This window comes from Salmo salar, chromosome 23 (assembly GCF_965601325.2).
Source record: "Salmo salar chromosome 23, fSalSal1, whole genome shotgun sequence".
NCBI lineage: Eukaryota > Metazoa > Chordata > Actinopteri > Salmoniformes > Salmonidae > Salmo > Salmo salar.
Genome location: NC_138313.1, coordinates 11333683 through 11359421, shown reverse-complemented (window position 1 = coordinate 11359421; position 25739 = coordinate 11333683). Strand labels below are relative to the sequence as shown.

At 41.3% G+C, this 25739-nt stretch overlaps 1 protein-coding gene across 2 annotated transcripts in view; it reads right to left on the bottom strand.

The window, feature by feature from the left end:
- Window positions 1–25739, bottom strand: part of LOC106584046 (N(G),N(G)-dimethylarginine dimethylaminohydrolase 1) — a 114202-nt gene that overhangs the window by 87712 nt on the left and 751 nt on the right. Inside the window, exon 1 of one of the 2 annotated variants that reach the window (XM_014168855.3) lies at window positions 22144–22718. The exons of the other annotated variant lie outside the window; for it this stretch is intronic. Within the exon in view, the coding sequence (XP_014024330.1) occupies window positions 22144–22437 (294 nt within the window). The 5' untranslated portion in view covers window positions 22438–22718. Of the gene's footprint in view, window positions 1–22143; window positions 22719–25739 lie in introns of those variants that run through there. 2 annotated transcript variants of the gene reach the window in all.

Sequence of the window (25739 nt, the reverse complement as noted above, 5' to 3'; positions counted from 1 at the left end):
CAGACACACGGCTGGCAGAAGCATGCAACACGTGCACCACCACCACCACGACCATCTCACACACACACACACAGACAGAGGGCCCTGTGTTGTCTGTCGGTCTTAAAAAAGACTGTGTGAAGGGTGAGGGGGGAGATAGGGAGGTAGAGCAAGAGGGTGGGGAGAGAGAGAAGACAGAGATGATAGACATGAGATAGCAAGACAATGTGGCAGAGAAAGACCGTAATAGAGAAGGATAAAACAGACAGACCTTCTCCAATCTCAACCCGAGTAGATGATTAGGAATGTGTCAGTCAGTTGGGGAAGCCAAGACAACTTGACCCTGCTTATCCCATATATACTGTAGCTGCTGGGTTCAAGCTGCTCCCCCGTCCCCCCCCTTCACACACGGATGTCATGGCCTCCAGAAGGAAACCAGGTCGATTCCGTACAGGAAGTCTTATAAAACTGTAGAGCGGCGGGGAATCCGCATCTGCAGCCTGTCTAGTCAAAACAGGGCCTCTCTGCTGTCTGGAGCTCAGCCTGGAGTTGGAGCTGGGGCTGACTCGGGGTGAAAAGTGCTGTGAGGGATGGCCAAGAATAGTGCAGGACAGGGTGGGATAGATAAACTATAAAGAGCTCCTGAGCCTAAATATTAGGTCTCTAGGACCAGGTCTAAATATTGTGTCTATGGAGAAAAAGCAGACTTCCTCTACCCATCCTGTTCCTGAAGTACCACGTAAGTGTTATTATGACTGTCCTATGACTGAGGATGTTATGGTCGTTTTAGTTGAATACTAAACTGGACATTACCTGCTATTAAAAGGTCAGTCTGGTTCTGGCCATAGGCGTGTCCATTTATGAACTATGAGATGGAGATCTGAAAGGTACTCCTTGCGCTAAGGGTACTTTAGGTGTATATGAAAAGAACAGGCAATGAACAGGTCGAGAGCTTCAAGTTCCTCGGTGTCCAAATCCTTATGGTCCAAACATGCTCACAGTTGTGAAGAAGGCGAAACAGCTGTACCATTGAGAGCATCTTGACTAGCTGCATCACTGCCTGGTATGGTAATAGCACCGCCCTCAATTGCATGCTGCTACAGAGTGTGGTGCAGACAGCCCAGTAAATCACTGGGGCCGAGCTCCCTGCCATCCAGGACATCTATATCAGGCGGTGTGGAAGGAAGGCCAGTAAAATCGTTAATGACTCCAACTACCCAAGCCATACTTCTATTCGCTCTACTTCTGCACAGGAAGCGGTGCCGGTGTATCAACTCTGACACCAACAGGTTCTTGAACAGCATCTATCCCCAAGCATTAAGAAAACTACATGGACTATCTGAGTTAACCTTGAATCTTTATTGACTTTTTAATTCTCTATGCACACTCACAGGGCCCTACACACTCACTCCATCATCTGCTCACTCACACATAATATGCACATACTGTACATTTATACTGACTCTACACACACCCACTCACATACAAGCTGCTGCTACTCTGTTTATCTTATATCCTGTTGCCTAGTCACGTTACCCCTATACATATCTACCTCCATCACTCCAGTATCCCTGCACATTGCAAATATGGTTTTGGAACTGACCCTGTATATATTTTGCTTACTTACATATTGTGTTCTTCATATTTATTCTTATTTCTCATGTGTTTTTTCTAGTAATACATTGTTATTGATTATTGCAATGTTGGGTTTTAAGGTTGCAAGAAAGGCATTTCACTGTACTTGTGCATTTGACATTAAAACAAATCACAGATGAAAACCCATCATAACAACTACTCCATGAATCTAACAAGTAGAGTGAGTCATGATGACACATGATTAGCTGTATTAAGTGATGAGCTGTATTAAGGAAAGGTAAACAGTCATGGATGGAGCAACTTCACCAGTCAACCATCTAGGAGAGGTCAGCCATCACATAATCAGACCAGAGAGCATCTCTGCAGTGTGTTTATACGCTTTTAAATCAACTCTGATCGCTTCAGTGACCGAATGAGAATAATGGCAGATAAAGATTGAAGAGGTGGGTGTTAGGCTAGGTGAGGCGGGTTGACTCCTCTGTCTCCTTTAATGTGATTAGCCATGGCCTCACTGTCAGAGCGACAGCAGCAGAATCATCAGAGCACAGTATTCTGGCTGGGGCGGAGGAGGTGATTGATGACTAGGGCTCAACAGACCGCATCAGGGGAGCAGATAAACTCTTTAAGAAGCCTGTAGGGAGGGAGGACTATTTACCTGATGCTACGGCTATAATTGAAAGGGGATAGGCAGAAAGAGAGAGAGAGCAGGAGAGAGAAAGCGAGAGGAAGACAGAGAGAGAAGGAAAGAGAGAGAGAAGGAAAGAGAGAGAGAGGGAGTGGTGGACAGAGATAACAGAAGCAAGAGAGAAACAATGTGGGAGAAGATTAAGGAGGATATACAGGTACAGTGCATTTGGAAAGTATTCAGACCCCTTGACTTTCTCTAAATTTTTCCCCCTCATCAATCTACACACAATACCAGTTTAAAATTCCTGCAAATTTATAAAAACAATTAAAATGTAAATATCACATTTACATACAGTAAGCATACAAACCCTTTACACCTTTGGCAGCAATTACAGCTTTGAGTCTTCCTGGGTATGACGCTGCAAGCTTAGCACACCTGTATTTGGGGAGTTTCTCACATTCTTCTCTGCAGATCCTCTCAAGCTCTGTCAGGTTGGATGGGAGCATAATTGCACAGCTATTTTCAGGTCTCTCCAGAGATGTTCGATCAGGTTCAAGTCCGGGCTCTGGCTGGGACACTCAAGGGCATTTAGAGAATTTTCCCAAAGCCACAATCGCATGGTCTTGGCTGTGGGCTTAAGGTCATTGTGCAGTTGGAAGGTGAACCTTCCCCCAGTCTGAGGTCCTGAGTGCACTGGAGCAGGTTTTCATCAAGGATCTCTCTGTACTTTACTCTGTTCATCTTTGCCTCGATCCTGACTAGTCTCCCAGTCCCTGCCGCTGAAAAACATCCCCACAGCATGATGCTGCCACCACCATGCTTCACCGTAGCAATGGTGCCAAGTTTCCTCCATATGTGCCGCTTGGCATTCAGGCCAAAGAGTTCAATCTTGGTTTCATCAGACCAGAGAATCTTGTTTCTCATAGTATGAGAGTCTTTAGGTGCCTTTTGGCAAACTCCAAGTGGGCTGTCATGTGGCATTACTGAGGAGTGGCTTCCGTCTGGCCACTCTACCATAAAGGCCTGATTGGTGGAGTGCTGCAGAGATGGTTCCACAGAGGAAATCTAGAGCTCTGTCAGAGTGACCATCGGGTTCTTGGTCACCTCTTTGACCAAGGCCCTTCTTCCCTGATTGCTCAGTTTTGGCCGGGCGGACAGCTCTAGGAAGAGTCTTGGTGGTTCCAAACTTCTTCCATTTAAGAATGTTGGAGGCCATTGTGTTCTTGGGGACCTTCAATGCTGCATACATTTTTTGGTACACTTCCCCAGATCTGTGCCTCGACACAATCCTGTCTCAGAGCTCTACGGACAATTCCTTCGCCCTCATGGCTTGGTTTTTGTTCTGACATGCACTGTCAACTGTGGGACCTCATATAGACAGGTATGTGCCTTTCCAAATCATGTCCAATCAATTGAATTTACCACCGCTGGACTCAAATCTTGTTGAAGAAACATCTCAAGGATGATCAATGGAAACAGGATGCACCTGAGCTCAATTTCGAGTCTCATAGCAAAGAGTCTGATTACTTATGTAAATAAGGTATTTCTGTTTTTTATTTTTAAAACATTTTCCATAATTTGTCATTATGGGGTATTGTGTGTAGATTTCTTACGATTTTTTTTTATTAATACATTTTAAAATAAATAAGGCTGTAACGTAACAAAATGTGGAAAAAGTTGAGTGGTCTGAATACCTTCCGAAGGCACTGTAACTGCCAAAACAATAGAAAGAAAAATTCAGGATACAAAGTATATCTTTAATTAAGCAATTAAAGTCCCATCATGCTTAGGGTCATGTATACAAATACTGGGCAATGCCCCCATCCACAATGCCCCCATCCAGAGGGCACGTGTGGTCACTGAATGGTTTGATGAGCATGAAAATTATGTAAACCATATGCCAAGGCTGTCTCAATCTACATATTTCAGCCCTATTGAACAATTATGGGATATTCTAGAGCAGCGCCTGAGGCAACATGTTCCACCGCCATCAACAAAACAACAAATTATGACATTTCTCAAAGAAGAATGGTGACATATCCTTCCATTAGAGTTCCAGACACTTGTAAAATCTTTGTCAAGATGCATTGAAGCTGTTCTGGCTCGTGGGGGCCCAACGCAATATTAAGACGCTTTATGTTGGTGTTTCCATTATTTTGGGAGTTACCTGTAGATACAATAAAACTAAACCCAAGCAACTCTGCTTAGCCGAAACTATCCCAAGTTTGGATAATTGAGTCTGTACTCTTTTTTCTTCTTTCTTTTCATAAGAGGAGGCAATAAGCTCATTATAACAGGAAATTGAGAAGTTATCTGAGTGCTAGTCGAGATAAGAGTTTCTCTGAATGATACACTGCCAACAGCCGCATCACACGCCATTCATTTATTAATCTATTTGGCATGGCCTATTATAGTGATAATGGATTGGAGTTTGATTAAGAGTGGAGAAGTTCTGCTGATAGTTCATTTCTGCTCTCTCTGGTTGGCCATTGTGGCCTCCCTGAACTTTCACATCATTTTTGATTTTTTTTTACAAATATGCATATTTAATATGCACAAGTTAATTTAAGTCAAGGAAGACTTCTCCTTTGTTGCTGAGGCCATTGATGTCATGGTAGGATTCAACTACACACACAAACATGCTTGCTTGGTCGTGCACACACACACACACACAGGTACGCATGCAACTCACACTATTCCTTGAGGTCTGGAAGCCACATGAATAATACAATCCTGATGTACTCTTAACTGAGAGCGTCCATCAATATACATCGGTAAGGTCCCCAACCAAGAAAATATATCTCAATATTTGCTATTGCCAGAGCAAATGGTTCAGACAGGACTTCTTAATGAGGCTGTGTTGGACAGGGCCCAGACATGCAGACACTTCATATCAATTGAATAGTGGTTCACAGATGATAAGAAATATATTGCAAGCTATTGCAAACTCACCCCGTTGAGCTTTGCACTTTTTTTTCAGGATAAGTACACTTGTGTGCAGATTATAGTAGTGATTACTGATTACTGACTATACTGATTATTGACCTGATTATTGACCTCCTGTCATAATAGCAGTCTAACTTTACTTTGAGTTATTCATGGGAGGCTATACTTTCCAGACATCATCATAGTAGTCATAACAAACTTTACTAATGACACAGGCTTTAAAGGGAATCACTGTCATGCTTGTGATGTTTCGTTTCTGTGGCTGAGAACACAAGGAGCACAGAACGAGGGAAACCCTTTGTGAGAGGGGACTCTATTAAACCAACACACCCCTTGGCCTGTCATACACACGTCAGCTGTTCTACCCACAGACAGACACACAAGGGTACGCAAACCCCGTGAGAGAAGAGTCAGTGGGAATCCATATCAAACACTATTCCCATTGCGTAACCAATAGCCAAAACCAATTTAAGGTCAATCCCACAGTTATGCAACCGCACCAGACAAGATGGACAGATAAGTGCTGCATGGGGAGTGGATGTCGCGCCCTGATCTGTTTCACCTGTTCCTGTGATTGTCTCCACCCCCTCCAGGTGTAGCTTATTCTCACCAGTGTATTTATCCCTGTCTCTCTGTGTAAGTTCGTCTTGTACGTTAGTCAAGTCAACCAGCGTGTTTTTCCCCCGTACGCCTTTTGCTATTCTCTTTTTGATAGTCTTCCCGGTTTTGACCCCTGCCTGACGCTGGACTACTTTCCCACCTGCTTGATCATCCTGCCTGCCCTGACCTTGATTCTGCCTGCACTTTGGTACCCGTTGGACTGTGAACTGGTTTTGACCCCTTTGCCTGTCCATGACCATTCTCTTGCCTTACCCTATTGGATTAATAAATATTGTAAGACTCCAACCATCTGCCTCCTGTGGCTGCATCATTGTCTCGCCTTGTGTCATGATAGAGGAAACATTGGAGTGAAGTATGGTGCAGCCTCCTGCAGCCAACCTATCACCTGCTGGGACAAATGTATCTGTCAAATACTTTCAAAATACTCCAAGCTAAATCAAGCATACTTCAAGAAATTGATTTGACTGAGGTCTGGTATTGGTGACCTAAATATAAATATGTCCTGTGGTTTGTTCCAATTGCTCAATGTTGCATGACCACAACCATTTTTATGCGTTTGTAACCAGGTTTCCATCCAACCTTTTTATGCGAATAAAGTACATACAAAAAAACATACATAAAAAAATTCGCGACCGGCCTGATGGAAACTGCAAATTTGCCATTCAAAATGTCGACAAAACAAAATACGCTCGAAATTATGGGATCTTTTTGTGTCTGTAATGCGAGAAATGGCGGTGAAAATGTTTTTATCCGCAAATATTGACATAATAACCATCATATCGAAGTAAACTTGGAGTCACATGATGACATGTGTGGTCCTCCCATAAGACTCAGGAAAGCAAGCAACTTCTTAGGCTACAGATAAAAGTTATTATGAACTTCACAGGGTGGTGAAAGTGCACGGTGATGAGCTCGATGTTCCTTTCCCGATAAATATTGAGGGTCTTAATCTGATGACATGATGATCGACGTTTGGCTCAAGTTTCACAACTAAAAATAATCTTGCTCTTTTGTCCATAATAATGTCATCTATAGGGCCGGGACGATACCAGTATCGCGATACGCATTAGTAGCGTGGCAAGGACGCACAACATGAAGAGGATATAACTTCTTTAGGAAAACAGCCCTAATGTTGGAAACAAACATTATGTTGTCATCGAGTGTCACATGTATTTATTTTCCAAGTATAGCAAACAATATTTTATATACAGCAGGTTTTTAAAGGACCCAAGAGTTTGATCTGCTTCGTGCTTCCATTTTTGCCATGGAAAAAAAAGGCGTTACTGGTATTGTCCTGGCCCTAATCATGTAGGCTATACCCGCACTGTAAATGCGAGCTGATATTGGCATGTGCACTGAGGAGTGCACATGCCAATACCAGAGTGGGCACATTCGCTATATGCCGCAACATTTTTTGATACAAAACCATCAGTAGAGTTGAAAATGCGATGGAAACCCATTTAGCTTGTATTTTTTTTATCTGGGCGGCACTGAAGATTTGTTTTCACATGGCTAGCAGCTAGCAAGCAAGCCTTCTTTTGTTATTTAAAAAAGTTCAGTTCGCAAAAAGTAATCAGCAAAGAAAAATAAGGCAGCTGTCCGCTCATTTATTGCCTCTTGGACAAAGGATTTGTTTGGATTCGTTTTACTGAAGGGCCGGGCTGTTTGCCTTCACTGTTGTAAAACTGTTGTTTGTCGGACATCAAGTGTTCACTGCAGTGTTAAGTGGAAGGAACGTTTTGGAATGGTTCGTGGAGTATTTGGATACGGTTAAAGCATTTGTCTGAAAAGAGCCAAAACTACCAAGAGCTAGAGGATGCGGATTGGCTTGTAAAAGTGATGTTTCTTACTGACATAACAGGTCACCTGTCACGTATACTCCCTCTCCTGCCTCTAGGTCATCAGACTGCTGATTATCGCACACCCGCGCCTCATGACACTCACCTGGACTCAATCACCTCCTTGATTATCTTCCCTATATCTGTCACTCCCCTTCCTCAGGTGTTATTGACTCTGTTTTCATTTGGGTGCGTTGTTTGTGTTGTGTTTGTTTATTTATTAAAAACACTCACTCCCTGTACTTGCTTCCCGACTCTCAGCGCAGTTGTTACATCACCTCAATGAGCTCAATCTGTGCCTGTGGGACGTTCCACTACTTCAAGCAACTCAAAGGGCTGTCAACGCGACAGTGTCATTACTGACGTCATCGGAGTGTAAATGGGGGAGCTGAAGTCAGAGTTCTCTGTCAAGCAACATGGCCCAATCTTTGATATTTTGATCAAGCCAGACAACTTTGAGGAGAGCGACATGGATCTATCTGTCTGTGTTTCAGTGGAAGGATATCGAGGACTTTGAAATGCAGCTGATTGAGCTCAAGGCATCCTCCCTTTGGTCATCAAAATAGGCTACGATTCTCAGCAGCAGATATGGAGATACAGAGTTAAGTTACATTTAGGGCTGTTGGTATGCCTAACAGTCATCTTTTTATTGAACCTTGCATTTTTCAATAAATGTCATTTTGTAATCACATGTAATACTTGGCCTTTGTAGTTCTGTAGCCTATATTGAAATGGGGCTGTTCCATAAAAATACTTGGAGCAATATATCCACATTATTATAAACAAATATGAATAAATTATATTTAAGTGTTCTAATGAAATGTCCATATATTAACAATCAAAATGTCCGACAAATGCAATTTAAAACAGCAGAAGTGTCACACCACAACGAAATCTTGATTGTATCTTGATAAAACGCATCAAAGGAATATTGTCCATAAATCAAAACCATGAATAAAACCAACATTTAGACAGCTTTACGGAACAAAATATACAGAAAGCCACTACTACAGGCCATCAAGTTACAATAAGGCCGATATCAAATACAAACTTAAAATGACCAACACATTAAAACTGCTGACCACAACTGCATGTCAGACAAATACACATAATGCAATGGAATAAGAGGCATAACATCAAAGGAATTACTTACAATCATCAAAGATGCATGCCAAACAAACTCAACCAAACAATGGAGAAATCAGGAAGTACAATACAAAGATCTACAGTTGAAGTCGGAGGTTCACATACACCTTAGCCAAAAACATTTAAACTCAGTTTTTCACAATTCCTGACATTTAATGCTAGTAAAGATTCCCTGTCTTAGGTCAGTTAGGATCACCACTTTACTTTAAGAATGTGAAATGTCAGAATAATAGTAGAGAGACTGATTTATTTCAGCTTTTATTTCTTTCATCACATTCCCAGTGGGTCAGAAGTTTACATACACTCAATTAGTATTTGGTAGCATTGCCTTTAAATTGTTTAACTTGGGTCAAACGTTTTGGGTAGCCTTCCACAAGCTTCCAACAATAAGTTGGATGAATTATGGCCCATTCCTCCTGACAGAGCTGGTGTAACTGAGTCAGGTTTGTAGGCCTCCTTGCTCACACATGCTTTTTCAGATATGCCCACAAATGTTCTATGGGATTGAGGTCAGGGCTTTGTGATGGCCACTCCAATACCTTGACTTTGTTGTCCTTAAGCCATTTTGCCACAACTTTGGAAGTATGCTTGGGGTCATTGTCCATTTGGAAGACCCATTTGCGACCAAGCTTTAACTTCCTGACTGATGTCTTGAGATGTTGCTTCAATATATCTAAATAATTTTCATCCCTCATGATGCCATCTATTTTGTGAAGTGCACCAGTCCCTCCTACAGCAAAGCACCCCCACAACATGATGCTGCCACCCCCGTGCTTCATGGTGTTTTTCGGCTTGCAAGCGTCCCCCTTTTTCCTCCAAACATAACGATGGTCATTATGGCCAAACAGTCCTATTTTTGTTTCATCAGACCAGAGGACATTTCCCCAAAAAGTACGATCTTTGTCCCCATGTGAAGTTGCAAACGTAGTCTGGCGGTTTTGGAGCAGTGGTTTCTTCCTTGCTGAGAGGCCTTTTAGGTTATGATGATATAGGACTCGCTTTTACTGTGGATATAGATACTTTTGTACGTGTTTCTTCCAGCATCTTCACAAGGTCCTTTGCTGTTGTTCTGGGATTGATTTGCACTTTTCGCACCTAAGTACGTTCATCTCTAGGAGACAGAACGCGTCTCCTTCCTGAGCAGTATGACGGCTGCGTGGTTCCATGGTGTTTATACTTGTGTACTATTGTTTGTACAGATGAACGTGGTACCATCAGGCATTTGGAAATTGCACCCAAGGATGACCAGACTTGTGGAGGTCTTTTCTGAGGTCTTGGCTGATTTCTTTTGATTTTCCCATGATGTCAAGCAAAGAGGCATGGAGTTTGAAGGTAGGCCTTGAAATACATCCACAGGTACATCTCAAATTTATGTCAATTAGCCTATCAGAAGCTTCTAAAGCCATGACATAATTGACTGGAATTTTCCACGCTGTTTAAAGGCAAAGTCAACTTAGTGCATGTTCATTTCTGACCCACTGGAATTGTAATACAGTGAATTATAAGTGAAATAATCTTTCTGTAAACAATTGTTGGAAAGATTACTTGTGTCATGCACAAAGTAGATGTCCTAACCGACTTGCCAAAACTATAATTTGTTCACAAGAAATGTGTGGAGTGGTTGAAAAACGAGTTTCAATGACCCCAACCTAAGTGTCTGTTAACTTTGGACTTCAACTATATAGATGCATTTTAAAAGGTGCAAAGACCGCGCAGGATTCAACATCTTGGACAGCGCCTTGGTGCGGCATCGCTCATCTGATGCAGGCAGGCCTATAGTGGAGCTCCGTGGTGCTAATTGACAGCGCCTCTGTTTAGCGAGCCATGGAATTCTTCAGTTTGTGGGCAATTAGACATTCAATAGACACAATTAGCTGTAATGCACATATGAAAATCATAACTGGCACGCAGCTCATTAGAAATGGTAGGATAAATTGTAAATTGGCACTCCACACAAAAAAAGGTTGCTGACCAGTTTTACAGAATTTGGCAGTATGTCCAACTGGCCTCACAATCACAGACCATGTGTAAGCATGCCAGCCCAGGACCTCCACATCCGGCTTCTTCACTTGCGGGATGGTCTGAGACCAGCCACCTGGACAGCTGATGAAACTGAGTAGTATTTCTGTCTGTAATAAAGCCCCTTTGTGGGGAAAAACATATTCTGATTGATTGGGCCTGGCTCCCAAGTGAGTGGGCCTATGCCCTCCCAGGCCCACCCATGACTGCGCCCTTGCCCAGTCTCATGGAATCAATAGATTAGGGCCTAAGTATTTATTTAAATTTACTGATTTCCTTATATGAACTGTAATTCAGTAAAAAAATAAATAAATAAACATTTTTTTTTTTTTTTTTATAAAAAAAAAATATATATAATATATTTTTTTATTTTATTTTTTTTAAATCGCTGAAATTGTTGCATGTTGCATTTAGATTTGTGTTCAGTATAGCTATGATCCCCCTTATATCTTAATGTAATGACAAAAAAATGGCAGATTATTATCAACAGCTGTAACAAGTTGTCCAGTGTAGGACATCTTTACTGGTACCCTAGTTTAAAGAAAGACCCATATACATATTTCACATAATAAACAATATACCATTTCTATTCAATAACACAAGTAAAATATATTCTAATATAGCTTCTTTCCATATATTAAGTATCTCTTACAACCAGTTTTACATTCCCCTTTTACAACTAAATTCTCTTTGTTGAAGAAGCCTCTGGAAGCCCCCTTACAAATTCTGTCAACCGTCAACGAGTGTAATCTTGGTATATGATCTCCGATGTGAAGAACATAGATAGAGCTTCCACCATTTGGTTACATGAGACCAGGATTCATTTACAAAAACAAAGCCTACTCCAATTTACCACTGCCTTCCATAGCCATAAATAACTTAATACATTATGCAAGCGCCTTATGAGGGTCATAAAATCAAGACCACTTAAAGGGATACTGTGAGATTCTGGCAATTAAGATGGACTCATGGATATCATTTTTAAGTCTCTGCGTGCAGTATGAAGGAAGTTGGATGTAGTTTCGTGAGCCAATGCTAACTAGCGCTTCGGTGAAAAGTCTGCTTCAAACCAAATCAAATGTTACTGGTTACATACCCATATTTAGCAGATGTTATTGCGGGTGTAGCGAAATGCTTGTGTTCCTAGTTCCAACAGTGCAGCAGTATCTAACAGTGCAGTAGTATCTAAAAACAATTCACAACAATACACACAAACAGTGTTTATAGGAAGTCTGGTTCATCTAACCATTAAATTGGCAGTGGCAGTCACAAATAACTAGCTAAGAGGGCTGGGATCTGGGATACAGAGAAGGATCAGAGGACTGTGCTTTCTTCCCTATGTCCCAGCCAATAAAGCATTGTTAATCCAGACTGAATGCTGTGCTCACGGTGACATACACACACACAAACACACACACACACACACCGATAGGCAATAATATAAGCTCTTTGCTGGACTTATTTACCTCTGGGATCAGAAGACAGCGGCTGTGCCAATTATAGAGAAAACAGCCTGTTTGTTTGTTTGTCAGTAGAAAGACAAGAAGGGAATCCACATGTAAGACCGTAGAGAGGCATGGTAATACCCCTGAGGTTTAAACAGTAAAATGTGCTGTGTGATAACGATTGATTCTTCTAACCAGAGAGAAGGAGGCAAAGCGAGAGCCCTATCTCTGCCCAAAATCTGCCCACGTTACACAGGTGAGGAGTTTTTGTATGGGGGGGGCAATGAGTGTCGAATTTAGTCAAGACAAACATTAATTGCTATTTTGATACGTGAGGCTTATTTGATCTAATAGACGTTTCTTAATGTACTGATATAAGTGTGATGCACGTGACATCCCGGAAACTTTAAGAAAAAAACTTGTATAACACAAACACAAAAGTGAAATAGAAAGGTGAACGCAGTGATCAGGTTGGTTCCACCATGCTAATCATTACCACCATTGATAATGTAATCATTGCTCACTGTCTGTATGTGTTTGTGCATGACCGACCAGTATCTCTGACATGTTCGCCAAGATAGACCCCTTACTAGGGGTGTGCCAACATGGCCATACTTGTATTCGAAATCATATCCGTAAATAGCCAGTTGATAGTCGGATCGGATGATACTCATGAAAAAACGTAAATGTTTTAACATGCCTAAGTAGATGTTGGCAAAATACCTATCTCCCTGCATGTTTATAGACCAAACAAGCTGCAGATTAGGAGCCGTTGAGGGGTGTGTGTGTGTGTCTGACCTGTGTCTGTCTTCAATTTGCAGCGGGCAGACAAGTTTGCTATCAATCAGAATGCACGTCAGTGTTTTGTTTTCCTTACCCTCACCCCGCTTGTTAGATAATATGCACATTGATAGCTTGATAGCAAACTTCCTTGCCTTTTGATGTATCATAGTAGCAGGCTAACAGTAGGCAGCAGCAGTCTGAATGACCAGACCGAAACAGCGAAGTGAAAGTGGTTGTGTGAAATTCTGAAGCGAGTGGACAGAGAAATACAGCTTCACTCTATCCAATCAGAGCAGCAGGATCAACATACAGCCCACACTTCTTTTTACAGACTGGTAAACTAGCCAGTTGAGTTATTTAGACCACGTAAAACCTCACTTGACTGACTGACATGAGAAAGATGCGTGCGTGCTGGCAACCAATTTATTTTTCTAATCACGGATAATTACTTAAAACTACTCGGATCATAATCGTATCCAGAAAATTGTCCATATCCATTACGATACTCGTTTTGTCCAACTACTCGGCACACCTCCACCCATTACCACCAGACAAAATGCCGATAGGCATAGTACCTGTATCGGCAGGGAATGACAATGAAAGGTGAAAGGTGCACATTGTTATATTAGCATAACACTGCTTCTTTGGTATTATGTAAAGGATTGTTAGTTCTACATGGACCTGTTACTACATTTGAAAGTTATCAAAACATTTAGTTTAGAATATCTACATACATTTAGCAATTGCATTCTTCTCATATTACTCTGAAAGGCTACTGACCTATTCAAAGCTTTCTACAGCATCTCTGCCTAGTTATTGAACTCAACCTGCAGGAGGTTTGTTTGTTGTGATTGAGTGGGGGGAAACAGCTGCTTGCAAGGTTCTGACAGATGGGTGTGTCTTGGTGGTGGCAAGGATTACTCACGAAACTAAACCCTAAGCATTAGCTCTGGGAGCTAACACCCATCTTCAGGTCTCTTCACGCAAGCATAGTTCTCTGAGCCACAATGTGACCAACCGAGTATCGATCCCAGGTCTTCTGCCCGACTCTAATACTTTAGATTTGGTAGGGCATTACGACTCTTTATGTCATGGTCATAAAGGCTTTATGAAAGCTAAATGTTACATAATCACAACTCTCTCTAAGTAAACCATACCTCTTCCATTTTATACCGTAAAACATTACACTGCATGGACACACTTTAGTCAGATCCAAAACAGTCCAGCTGACCAAACCTTTGACCAATAAATTTCCTGTATGTCGAGAGCCATTATGAACCCCAGGAGGTTTACAGATCAATATCAAGATCAATATTTCCCAATGGTATGGCCGGGGCCCATTAGCAGCCCTGAGCCCAGAGGGGGTGAGTCTGATACGATATGACAGGGGCTTTCAGAGAGCTCGTCCAAACTTCAAACACACTGTCACCAGTAGGGTTACAAAGGGTCGGAAACTTTCTGGTAAATTTCCGGGATTTTCCCGGAACTTTTCCATGGGAAGTTAAGCCCTGGAATTTTGGGAATTTCGCTTAAATTAACCAAAAAAGTTAGCTTATAACAGTGAACCTTTCTTGTGGGATACACATAAGACAATTCTAGGTCTTGTGGCATATTTTGGTTAAACTATCCCCAATTCAATGGAATTGCAACCCTCTGCATGCACAGTGCATTCTTCCATCACATGTGCAGTGCACTCTTCCATCACATGTACAGGTGATTCTCAAGATCTTGCAAACTAATCAGATGCTATTGAGCCCCACTACTACACTGTCTGAGCCAAGGACTACATACTTTCTGGTAAGTTTTGATTACAATACTGGGTGGGGTGAATATTTTATTTGACATACATGATTTTTTGTTAACTAGAAAATAGTAGCCTACAGCAAAGTGTGCTTAAATAATTTCTAACTTGTTAACAATTTCTGCTAGTAAGTTTTTTTCTACCATGTGGGTTTTTAGCTTGCTTGAGCTTGCTAACTGAGGAGTGTTAATTCACCTGTTTCCATACATGTTTAATTTTAAAACATTTATCTTACAAAGGAGTTATTTGATCCAACTGCTTAACTATTTATCTGTATGTGGAATTGTATTATTTTTTTTCCCCCTCATTTTTATCTGATCTTTACAGGAAAATGCCACTGGCGCTATCTGATGTATGGAGACATTTCACTCCAGTAATGTAGAAGGAAAAGCTGTGTACATTTGCAAATACTGCATGTAGTCAGAGAAATGCTGATGGATGTCTTGCTCGAGCTGTGTATGCAACTGGTTCACCTCTGATGCTCACAGGCAATGTGTATTGGAAGAGATTTCTGAATGTTCTTCGCCCAGCATACACCCCTCCAACCAGACATGCTTTATCTACTCATTTGCTGGATGCAGAGTTCAACAGAGTTCAAGTGAAGATCAAGCAAATCATAGAGAAAGCAGACTGTATTGCAATCATCTCTGATGGGTGGTCGAATGTTCGTGGGCAAGGAATAATTAACTACATCATCTCCACCCCTCAACCAGTATTCTACAAGAGCACAGTGTCACGAATCCCACCGAAGGTGGCTCCCCTGCCTGCTCGGGCGGCGCTCGGCGGTCGTCGTCACCGGCCTACTAGCCGCCGCTGATCCCTTTTTCCTTTTCGTTTGGTATGTCTTATTGTTTGCACCTGTTCCTCATTTGGTTCTTTTGATTTTTGGTTATTTAAGCCTGGTTAGCCCGCCCAGGTTTGTGCGGGATTATTTGGCGTCAGGTTGTGTTTTGTATTTGGATGTGCTGGCGATCTACTATTGTTATATTTTTATGCATGCTGTGCACCTGTTGTTCTGGGCACTTTGCATTTTTCACGCCGGTTGTGTTGGCATTGATCGTGTTGTGTTTTATTTAATAAACACACAGTTCCTTACCTCTGCTCTCTGTGCCTGACTCCTACCACCACTCCTAGCAACTACTGACACACAGACACAAGGGACAACAGACACACTGGTCTCTACATTTCAGATGACCTGAAGGCAGTCATCAATGACCTTGGACCACAGGAGGTATTTGCACTGGTGCCAGACAATGCTGCGAACATGAAGCCTGCTTGGTCTAAATTGGAGGAGTCCTACTCTCACATCACACCCATTGGCTGTGCTGCTCATGCATTGAATCTACCCCTCAATGACATCATAGCCCTGAAACCAATGGATACACTCTATAAGAAAGCCAAGGAAATGGTTAGGTATGTGAAGGGTCATCAAGTTATAGCAGCAATCTACCTCACCAAGCAAAGTGAGGAGAATAAGAGCACCACCCGTTGGGGTGGTGTTGTCATCATGTTTGACAGTCTCCTGGAGGGAAAAGATTCTTTCCAAGGAATGGCAATATCACAGTCTGCCGATATGGACAGCCCCATCAAGAGGATCCTGTATTATGTATTTTTGGAGAGCGTGGTAAGCAGCCTGAAACTTCTGAAACCTATAGCAGTAGTCATTGCCCGGATTGCAGGAGACAATGCCATCCTGTCTGATGTTCAGACTCTGCTTGCAGATGTAAGAGAAGAAATCCGTACTGCCCTGCCCACTTCACTGCTGCTCCAAGCAGAGGGAACTGCAGTTCTGAAATACATCAAAAGCCTAAAGACTTCTGCCTGAAGCCCATACACGCCGCAGTGTACATGTTGGACCCCAAGTATGCTGGCAAGAGCATCCTGTCTGGTGCAGAGATCAACAAGGCCTATGGTGTCATCATTACCGTGTCTCGCCACCTTGGCCTGGATGAGGACAAGGTTCTTGGCAGTCTGGCGAAGAACACTTCCAAGCAAGGGCTTTGGATGGAGATGCAATATGGCAGTCATGCCAAAATATCTCATCAGCCACCTGGACTTGATGGATCTGAGGCTCTTTCCCCTGTTGCCTCCATCATCCTCCAAATCCCACCAACATCAGCCGCCTCAGAGCGCAACTGGTCCTTGTTTGGGAACACACACACCAAAGCATGCAACAGATTGACCAATACAAGGGTTGAAAAATTGGTGGCCAAATTTGAGGCTTTTTGAGCCTGACAACGAGCCATCCTCAAGGTTGGCAAGTGACAGTGAAGATGAGGCCTCAGAGTCTGATGTTCAAGAGGTGGACATTGAGGAGGTCCAGGGAAAAGACATGGAAGCTTGAGAGGAAGACAACCAAAGCTTTAGTTTCTAGAATATAATTTTAGAGATGTTGATCATTGGGGATCATTCAATATTCACTTAATTTTGTTGTTCAGTGAAATCATTCCATGTGAAGAGTCAACTCATTTAATTAAAGTTAAATTGCACTTGCAATTATGTCTACTTATGATAAGGTAAAAGATTTGTTTCTGTCTCCATTTGATATGGTAAATTTATCCAATGCAAAAAACATCTACATTTAAATGGTTAGTCTACAGCCCAGGGTGCACATACAGTTGAAGTCGGAAGTTTACATACACCTTAGCCAAATACATTTAAACTCAGTTTTTCACAATTCCTGACATTTAATCCTAGTAAAAATGCCCTGTTTTAGGTCAGTTTGGCCTTTCAGGTTATGTCAATATAGGACTCGTTTTACTGTGGATATAGATACTTTTGTACCTGTTTCTTCCAGCATCTTCACAAGGTCCTTTGCTGTTGTTCTGAGATTGATTTGCACTTTTCGTACCAAAGTACGTTAATCTCTAGGAGACAGAATGGGTCTCCTTCCTGAGCGGTATGACAGCTGCGTGGTCCCATGGTGTTTACTTGCGTACTATTGTTTCTACAGATGAACGTGGTACTTTCGTGCGTTTGGAAATTGCTCTCAAGGATGAATCAGACTTGTGGAAGTCTACAATTTTTTTTCTGATGTCTTGGCTGCTTTCTTTTGATTTTCCCATGATTTTAAGCAAAGAGGCTCTGAGTTTGAAGGTAGGCCTTGAAATACATCCACAGGTACACCTCCAATTGACTCAAATTATGTCAATTAGCCTATCAGAAGCTTCTAAAGCCATGACATCATTTTCTGCAATTTCCCAAGCTGTTTAAAGGCACAGTGAACTTAGTGTATGTAAACTTCTGACCCACTGGAATTGTAATACAGTGAATTATATGTGAAATAATCTCTCTGTAAACAATTGTTGGGAAAATGACTTGTGTCTTGCACAAAGTAGATGTCCTAACCGACTTGACAAAACTATGGTTTGTTAACAAGAAATTTGTGGAGTGGTTGAAAAACTAGTTTTAATGACTCCAACCTAAGTGTATGTAAACTTCCGACTTCAACTGTAAATACTGTGCATACATTTAGTCTGTTAATACTTAGTCTTCTTTATTAGGGTACACTATTAAGTAAACACACAGCAGAAATATCCCTGTCCATAGCCTGCTGTTAGTATAGCTTATTGGTGTAATATGGACAGTATACCACTATTATGGGGAAAGAACAAAAATAACGTTTTGCTTTCAATGGAGTGACATGCATTGCAGTAATCTTCTCTTTCTGTATGCAAGAGCCCTCTGCCTAGGAATTATGGCTGTTTCAATTAAAGCATCTATTTTGACAGATCAGATGATGAGATGCAGATGCTTTCTCATTACTGTGTGTGTGCTCTAGTACTCTGTGCAAACAGAGAATCACAGTAATAATATCTTTTGACAGCTCACATCTGACTAGATAGCTGTCAGTATTAACCACATCAAAGGTTATTGTAGAAAAATGTCTTTATAAAGCATTGCATTTTACAATATACATACTGTAAAGAACAATGCTCATCATCTACTCTTGTTATAGCTAACATAGGCTACTAATATCGAGTTCTGCCGGAGGTACATTTTACTGCTTCACTCCTCTCATATGTATATACTGTATTCTATTCTACTGTATTTGAATCAATGCCACTCCGACATCGCTCTTCCTAATATTTACAGTACCAGTCAAAAGTTTGGACACACCAACGTACTCATTCAAGGGTTTTCTCTATTTTCACCATTTTCTACATTGTAGAATAATAGTGAGGACATGAAAACTATGAAATAACACATGCGGAATCATGTAGTAACCAAAAAAGTGTTAAACAAATCAAAATATATTTTATATTTGAGATTCCACAAAGTAGCCACCTTTTGCCTTGATGACAGCTTTGCACACTCTTGGCATTCTCTCAACCAGCTTCATGACGCACTCACCTGGAATGCATTTCAATTAACAGGTGTGCCTTCTTAAAAGTTAATTTGTGGAATTCCTTTCCTTCTTAAGCTAGGGGGCAGTATTGAGAATTTTGAAAAAAATATGTGCCCATTTTTAACTGCCACCTACACCAACTCAGAAGCTAGGATATGCATATTATTACCAGATTTGGATAGAAAACACTCTGAATTTTCTAAAACTGTTTGAATGGTGTCTGTAAGTATAACAAAACTCATATGGCAGGCAAAAACCTGAGAAAACCTGAGAGAAAAAAAGAATTTTGTGGCTGTACAATTTTTTTAAATCATTGTTTAATAGATACCACAGTGAGAAAGGATTCATTTCGCAACTCCTACGGCTTCCACTAGATGTCAGCGATCTTTATAAAGTTGTTTGAAGCATCTATGATCAACAGAGACCGGATGACAAGGAAGGGAAGTTGACCTCCCTGGGATGTCGTCACTTCATTATTGGCTGCACCTGCTCAATCATGTGATGCGATACATTTTTCAAATACGTTTTTCAAGACACAGGAGAGGTCGGGTTGAAACATTACTGATGTTTCACGTAAAAAATGGCTCTAAAGATTGATGCTAAACAACGTTTGACATGTTTGAACGAACGTAAATAGATTATTTTTTTTACTTTTCGCCGTGACTCCCCCCCCCCCCCCCCCCCCCCCCGTGTTACTTTTTAGTAGCCTACCGAAGCGCTAACAACTTGGAGTTATTTGGACATCAATTATGAACTTTGTTGAAAGAAACCACATTTGTTGTGGACATGGGATTCCTGGAAGTGCCAATGGATGAAGATAATCAAAGGTAAGGGATTATTGACAATAGTAATTTTGATATTACATGGTTACAAGATGGTGCTAACCTGTATAGCCTAGCCTATTGTTCTTAGCACAGCACCCGGTTTATTGCAAATTGTGATTTCCCAGTAAAGTTATTTTGAAATCTGGCAATGCAGTAGCATTTACGAAATGTTAAACTATGAATATTTGAATGACAATATTATAATTTACCAATGTTTTCGAATAGTAATTTTGTAATTTGTAACGTTGTTCACCGGAAGCATTTCAGAGAAGAAAAAAATCTGAATTTCACCGCTACTGTAAAATGCTGTTTTTGGATATAAATATGAACTTGATGGAACAAAAAATGCATGTATTGTATAACATAATGTCCTAGGAGTGTCATCTGATGGAGATTGTCAAAGGTTAGTGCATAATTTTAGCTGGTTTCTGCTTTTGGTGACGCCTGACCTTGAATTGAAAATGGATGTTTGTACTTTTGTGGCTATGTACTGTCCTAACATAATCTAACTTTATGCTTTTGCCGTAAAGCCTCTTTGAAAATCGAACAATGTGGTTAGATTAAGGAGATGTTTATCTTTTAAATTGTGTAAAATAGTTGATTGTTTGAGAAATTGAAATTATTAGATTTTTGATGTTTTGAATTTCCAGCCTTGCTAGCAATCCCGTCTCAGGGTTCATTGCTAACCTGTAGCCCCAACAGGTTAATGTGTTTGAGCCAATCAGTTGTGTTGTGACAAGGTAGGGGTGGTATACAGAATATAGCCTTATTTGGTAAAAGACCAAGTCCATATTATGGCAAGAACAGCTCAAATAAACAAAGAGAAACGACAGTCCATCATTAATTTAAGTCAATCCCGAAAATTTCAAGAACTTTGAACGTTTCTTCAAGTGCAGTCGCAAAAACTATCAAGCACTATGATGAAACTGGCTCTCATAAGGACCGCCACAGGAAAGGAAGACACAGAATTACCTCTGCTGCAGAGGATAAGTTCATTAGAGTTAACTGCACCTCAGATTGCAGCCCAAATAAATACTTTACAGAGTTCAAGTAACAGACACATCTCAACATCAACTGTTCAGAGGAGACTGCGTGAATCAGGCCTTCATGGTCAAATTACTGCAAAGAAACCACTACTAAAGGACACCAATAAGAAGAAGAGACTTGCAGGCACACTTAACCAGGATGGCTACCACAGCATTCTGCAGTGATACACTATCCCATCTGGTTTGGTCTCAGTGGGACTATCACTTCTTTTTTTTAACAGGACAATGACCCAAAACACACCTCCAGGCTGTGTAAGGGCTATTTGACCAAGAAGGAGAGTGATGGAGTGTTGCATCAGATAACATCGCCTCCACAATCACCCGACCTCAACCCAGTTGAGATGGTTCGGAATGAGTATGACCACAGAGTAAAGGAAAAACAGCCAACAAGTGCTCAGCATATGTGGGAACTCCTTCAAGACTGTTGGAAAAGCATTCCTCATGAATCTGGTTTAGAGAATGCCAAGAGTGTGCAAAGCTATCATCAAGGCAAAGGGCGGCTACTTTGAAGAATCTGAAATATACAATATATAACACTTTTTTGGTTACTGCATGGTTCCATATGTGTTGATGTCTTCACTATTATTCTACAATGTAGAAAATAGTAAAAATAAAGAAAAACCCTTGAATGAGTAGGTATGTCCAAACTTTTTACTGGTAGTGTATATATTTCTTAATTCCATTCTTTAACTTTTACATATGTGTGTATTGTTGTGAATTGTTAGATACTATTGCACTGTTGGAGCTAGGAACACAACGCTAAACCCGCAATAACATCTGCTAAAAATGTGTACTTATGTGACCAATAATATTTGAGTTGGACAGTGGTGTCTCATGTGACTGTGTGACCATATTATCTGGTCATCTTTCCAAGGGCGTTGGCGTTCTGATGATGGCTTATCACATATCCCTTCCTTTGTAGCCTATTACTGTTACAATGTAGCTATAATCTCGATATGGGGTTGACAGTTATACATATACGATACATTAATACCAAAGATGACAACAGTAGTATATATCAATACTCCAAATAAAGAAATGGTCAACAGAGACATGTTTTTTCTATAATATATATATATATATACATATTATATATACACACACACACACACACTTTATTTACCTCTTTCCTTCTGCTCTCTGCCCCGGGTCTGGTGATCAGAGCGGTGTCACCGCAAACCACAGCGGCATCCTCCACGAACACACAGTCCGGGAGTGACTCATCGGCGGGGAGTTCTATCACCTGCAGCCCGAGTTTGTGCTTCAGAACCCCAACATATACCTCATGCTCCCGCTGAGCTTTCACCAGGTCCACGTCCAAAACGTTCATCCCCAGTGCCTCTTTAGCAAGGGAAGAGGGGATAGCTCGAACAACGGCGTGAGTGAAGTTACCAAAACCTGTCATCACACCAGCCATGTTCCGTTAGCTGTTGTTACCCTCAAATTGCTCAAACAAACAGCTCGAACCGTAGCCTATTCTAAACGTATGAGAGAGCGAATGCTGCCGGTTCTCTTTCTGTTGGTTAACCTTTGTTTGTTTGTTTTTCTTTCTTTTTTTTATGTACTGAACTGACAGCTCCACTCCGGTCAAATAGGCAACAAGCAAGCAAGCGGTCTGATGACGTGCACTAACAAATCATCACGTGTACCAATGTAGCAATTTCTAGTGAAGCGCACAGCAAAGCCCGACAAGTGACAGTGTGGCTCTTAAACAGCGCAAGCACAGACTCGCTGGCTGTTACTTTGTAACAACTTTCTATTACTTTGTAACAACGTTTTACCATAAAGGAACAAATGGGTTACAAAGTCACCACAGTGTCTAGACATAAAATAATGTAAATCAAGGTTAGTGTACAATCAGTAATCAAACCGTTAATAATATTTACAACCACCTGGGTTTTTCAGTCTTTTCATTCAAATACCAATTATTTATGTGTACATTCATAAACATAGTGTATTTTGAAAAGTTGAGAATGATGGTCGCTGTCATCTCTGGCTTATTGCAATACCTGCCAGTTTAGCAGATGCCAATGCCAACGCAAAACAAAAAGGAAAGAGGCTGCTCGGTGCTCTACTATTGACATCATTTTATTCCCCTGGTTGACAATAACCCATTCTCCCCTGACCCCAGCTCAGAACAAAGGGTGCTTCTTTGACACAGTCCAAGGACAAGGAGGTGCAGTGGCTATTCTGAGCCATTCACTTTCCTATACACCTGCCCAATTGTGTTCAGACTACAGTGGCCCCCAGCATATCAAAGTGTATGGCAATAATCGGAATAACAGATATTCAAAGTCAACAAAACACATATTTTAGAATAATTTCTAATGTCACCATACACCAGCATATTATCGTCGCAGTAGATGGCAATAACAGATTTCACATCACCACTGAAATATGAACAAAGCACACATTTCATTTCTCTAATGTTGGTTTTCTTAATGTAATAGTCATACAAGACCCATGGAAAGGAAAGGGAAAGGGGATACCTAGTCAGTTGTACAACTGAATGCATTCAACTGAAATGTGTCTTCCGCATCATGGGAAAGGAGAGTCAAGTGTTCTTCAGCTTCTTATGGCCATTGAATGAAGGAGTGTATTGTATTTATCCTGTGCTGTGCTCAGTGTGAAGACTAAGCAGGGAAGATATTCCTATTCCTATTCTCTGTGGTGCCATCTAAGGAAGCCTCTGGGCTCGGCTTTGAATGGAATGTTTCTCCAGACTTCCTAAAGCACATTCTTCCACACCCCTGGACCAAAGTTTGTATTTTCTTGTTCCAGATACACTCAATTATTCTGACTGGTCCAAACATTCCAGGAGTCCCACATTCCATTTTCCACTCCTGGATGGACTACCTGGTCTGTCAAAAAAAACCTCAGTCCTCCAAATTTTTTTCTCCATTCCACATTGTGTATGTCTGACTCTGTCTGGTACATTCTGCCCTAGAAAAATATCTCTCTCTCCCATGCTTAAGTGCTTGGGTTAGTCTGAAGGAAACCCCTCATAGGCACACCTGGTACATTCTGGGAATCTGTGTTTATCTTAAAGGGCACCTTTTCCCTATGGGCCCAGGTCAAAAGTTGTCTGGTATAAAGGGAATCAGGTACCATTTGGGACCCACCCTCTGAGATGTACCATGTAAATTTGTGAAAACAGAGACAACCCATACACCAGGTCTGCGGTTGATTTAAACCTCAATAACAATACTTTACTCTCTCTAGATCAATAAAAAGTCCTGCTAACACAGGGATAATATATAGTTTTGAGTGGCAAATAACACTAAGGTTCTGGCAAAGGCGCCAAGTCTTTCAACTGAATCTAATGTAAATGACCCATTGCTCTGACACAACAGTTGTACAGTAGCGCTGTGTTCAGCCTACCATTGTATAAATGGGGCGTAGGGGCAGTCGCCCACCTATAACTCTTGCCCCCTGTCTAAAATGGACAGCTTTTGGTGCAAGATGGCCTGACTGTTGTTTTGGAGTAACGTTATGCCCCGCCTGTAAAAAAAAAAAATAAGTGTGCAGGAGAATACTAAAATGGCTGAGATTTTCCACTCTATTATGGATTGGACTACAGTAGTGAGCTCTTCCACCATCCACCTACTTCAGATGCACTGACTGTCATTCCTTTGGCAGGCTAGGACACACAATAACAACACACTGACTTCATAACACACATCTGTTAGGGGTGTAGGTAAAACAAAGGACATACCAGGTCCAGGAATAGAAAGACCCAAGTATTATGGAATAGGGCTCTCTTGTGACTAAGCACAGTGTGTAAGATCACCCCATAACTCACTGAGCTTCCGTCCCAGAGTTCCATGAGCTGACATAGAGAGGAAGCTTCAACAACCACTGCATGTTATCCATTGTTTGAACAGGCTTACAATAAACAGCCAATCATATTTGGTCTTGTTCTGTTTTACACTAGTCTCTCTAGGAAAATAGACTGGGATCCAGTGATTCATAAGGGTGACGGGGAAGAGGGGGATGGAAAATATTTGCCATTACTACATGGATACATATTTCTAGCCCTGGTCGCCCTGGCGATGTTTCCTGAATGGGTAATTACAAGATTAATATCATTATGGGATGTTATTCAATGGTTCCATGGTGTACAGCACTGTTTCCTATAACATACACTGTGTCCTTGTCAGGGAAAGAGGAAAGAATCAGAACAATATGCTGGCAGAGCGGAACAATCATAATCAGAAAAGCATCTCATTGAGCTCATTGGGGCAAACTCACCACACAGAGACTTACTGATGAGGTCATAATGCGTATTGGAATGGCAGGATGGCATGGGAAACATTTGACATTAAGGGTCCATTTATGTTTTGGAAACAAGCATCATGATCACCATCACTTGGATGACATAAGTATTACTTGGGGCTAGATACAATACACACACACACACACACACACCAACAACCAAAATAAACTAAATCCATATGGGCACATGGCAGTGCCCCATTGGGAATCTGACACTTAAAACAAACAGACATTTGTTGATGCCAACTGTCAAGCTGTGACATAATGCCAGTGTCATTTCATGAGCTTTAAAGTTGTTTGTCTGGTTTAATCGATGAAGAATCACAAGCTTTCAGATTAATGACAAATTATATAGCCCTCAGCTACGTCAAAACGACTCACAACAGTCACAACAGCGAGGAAAATGTTGACAACCCAATGGGCACACACTGGTTGAATAAATGT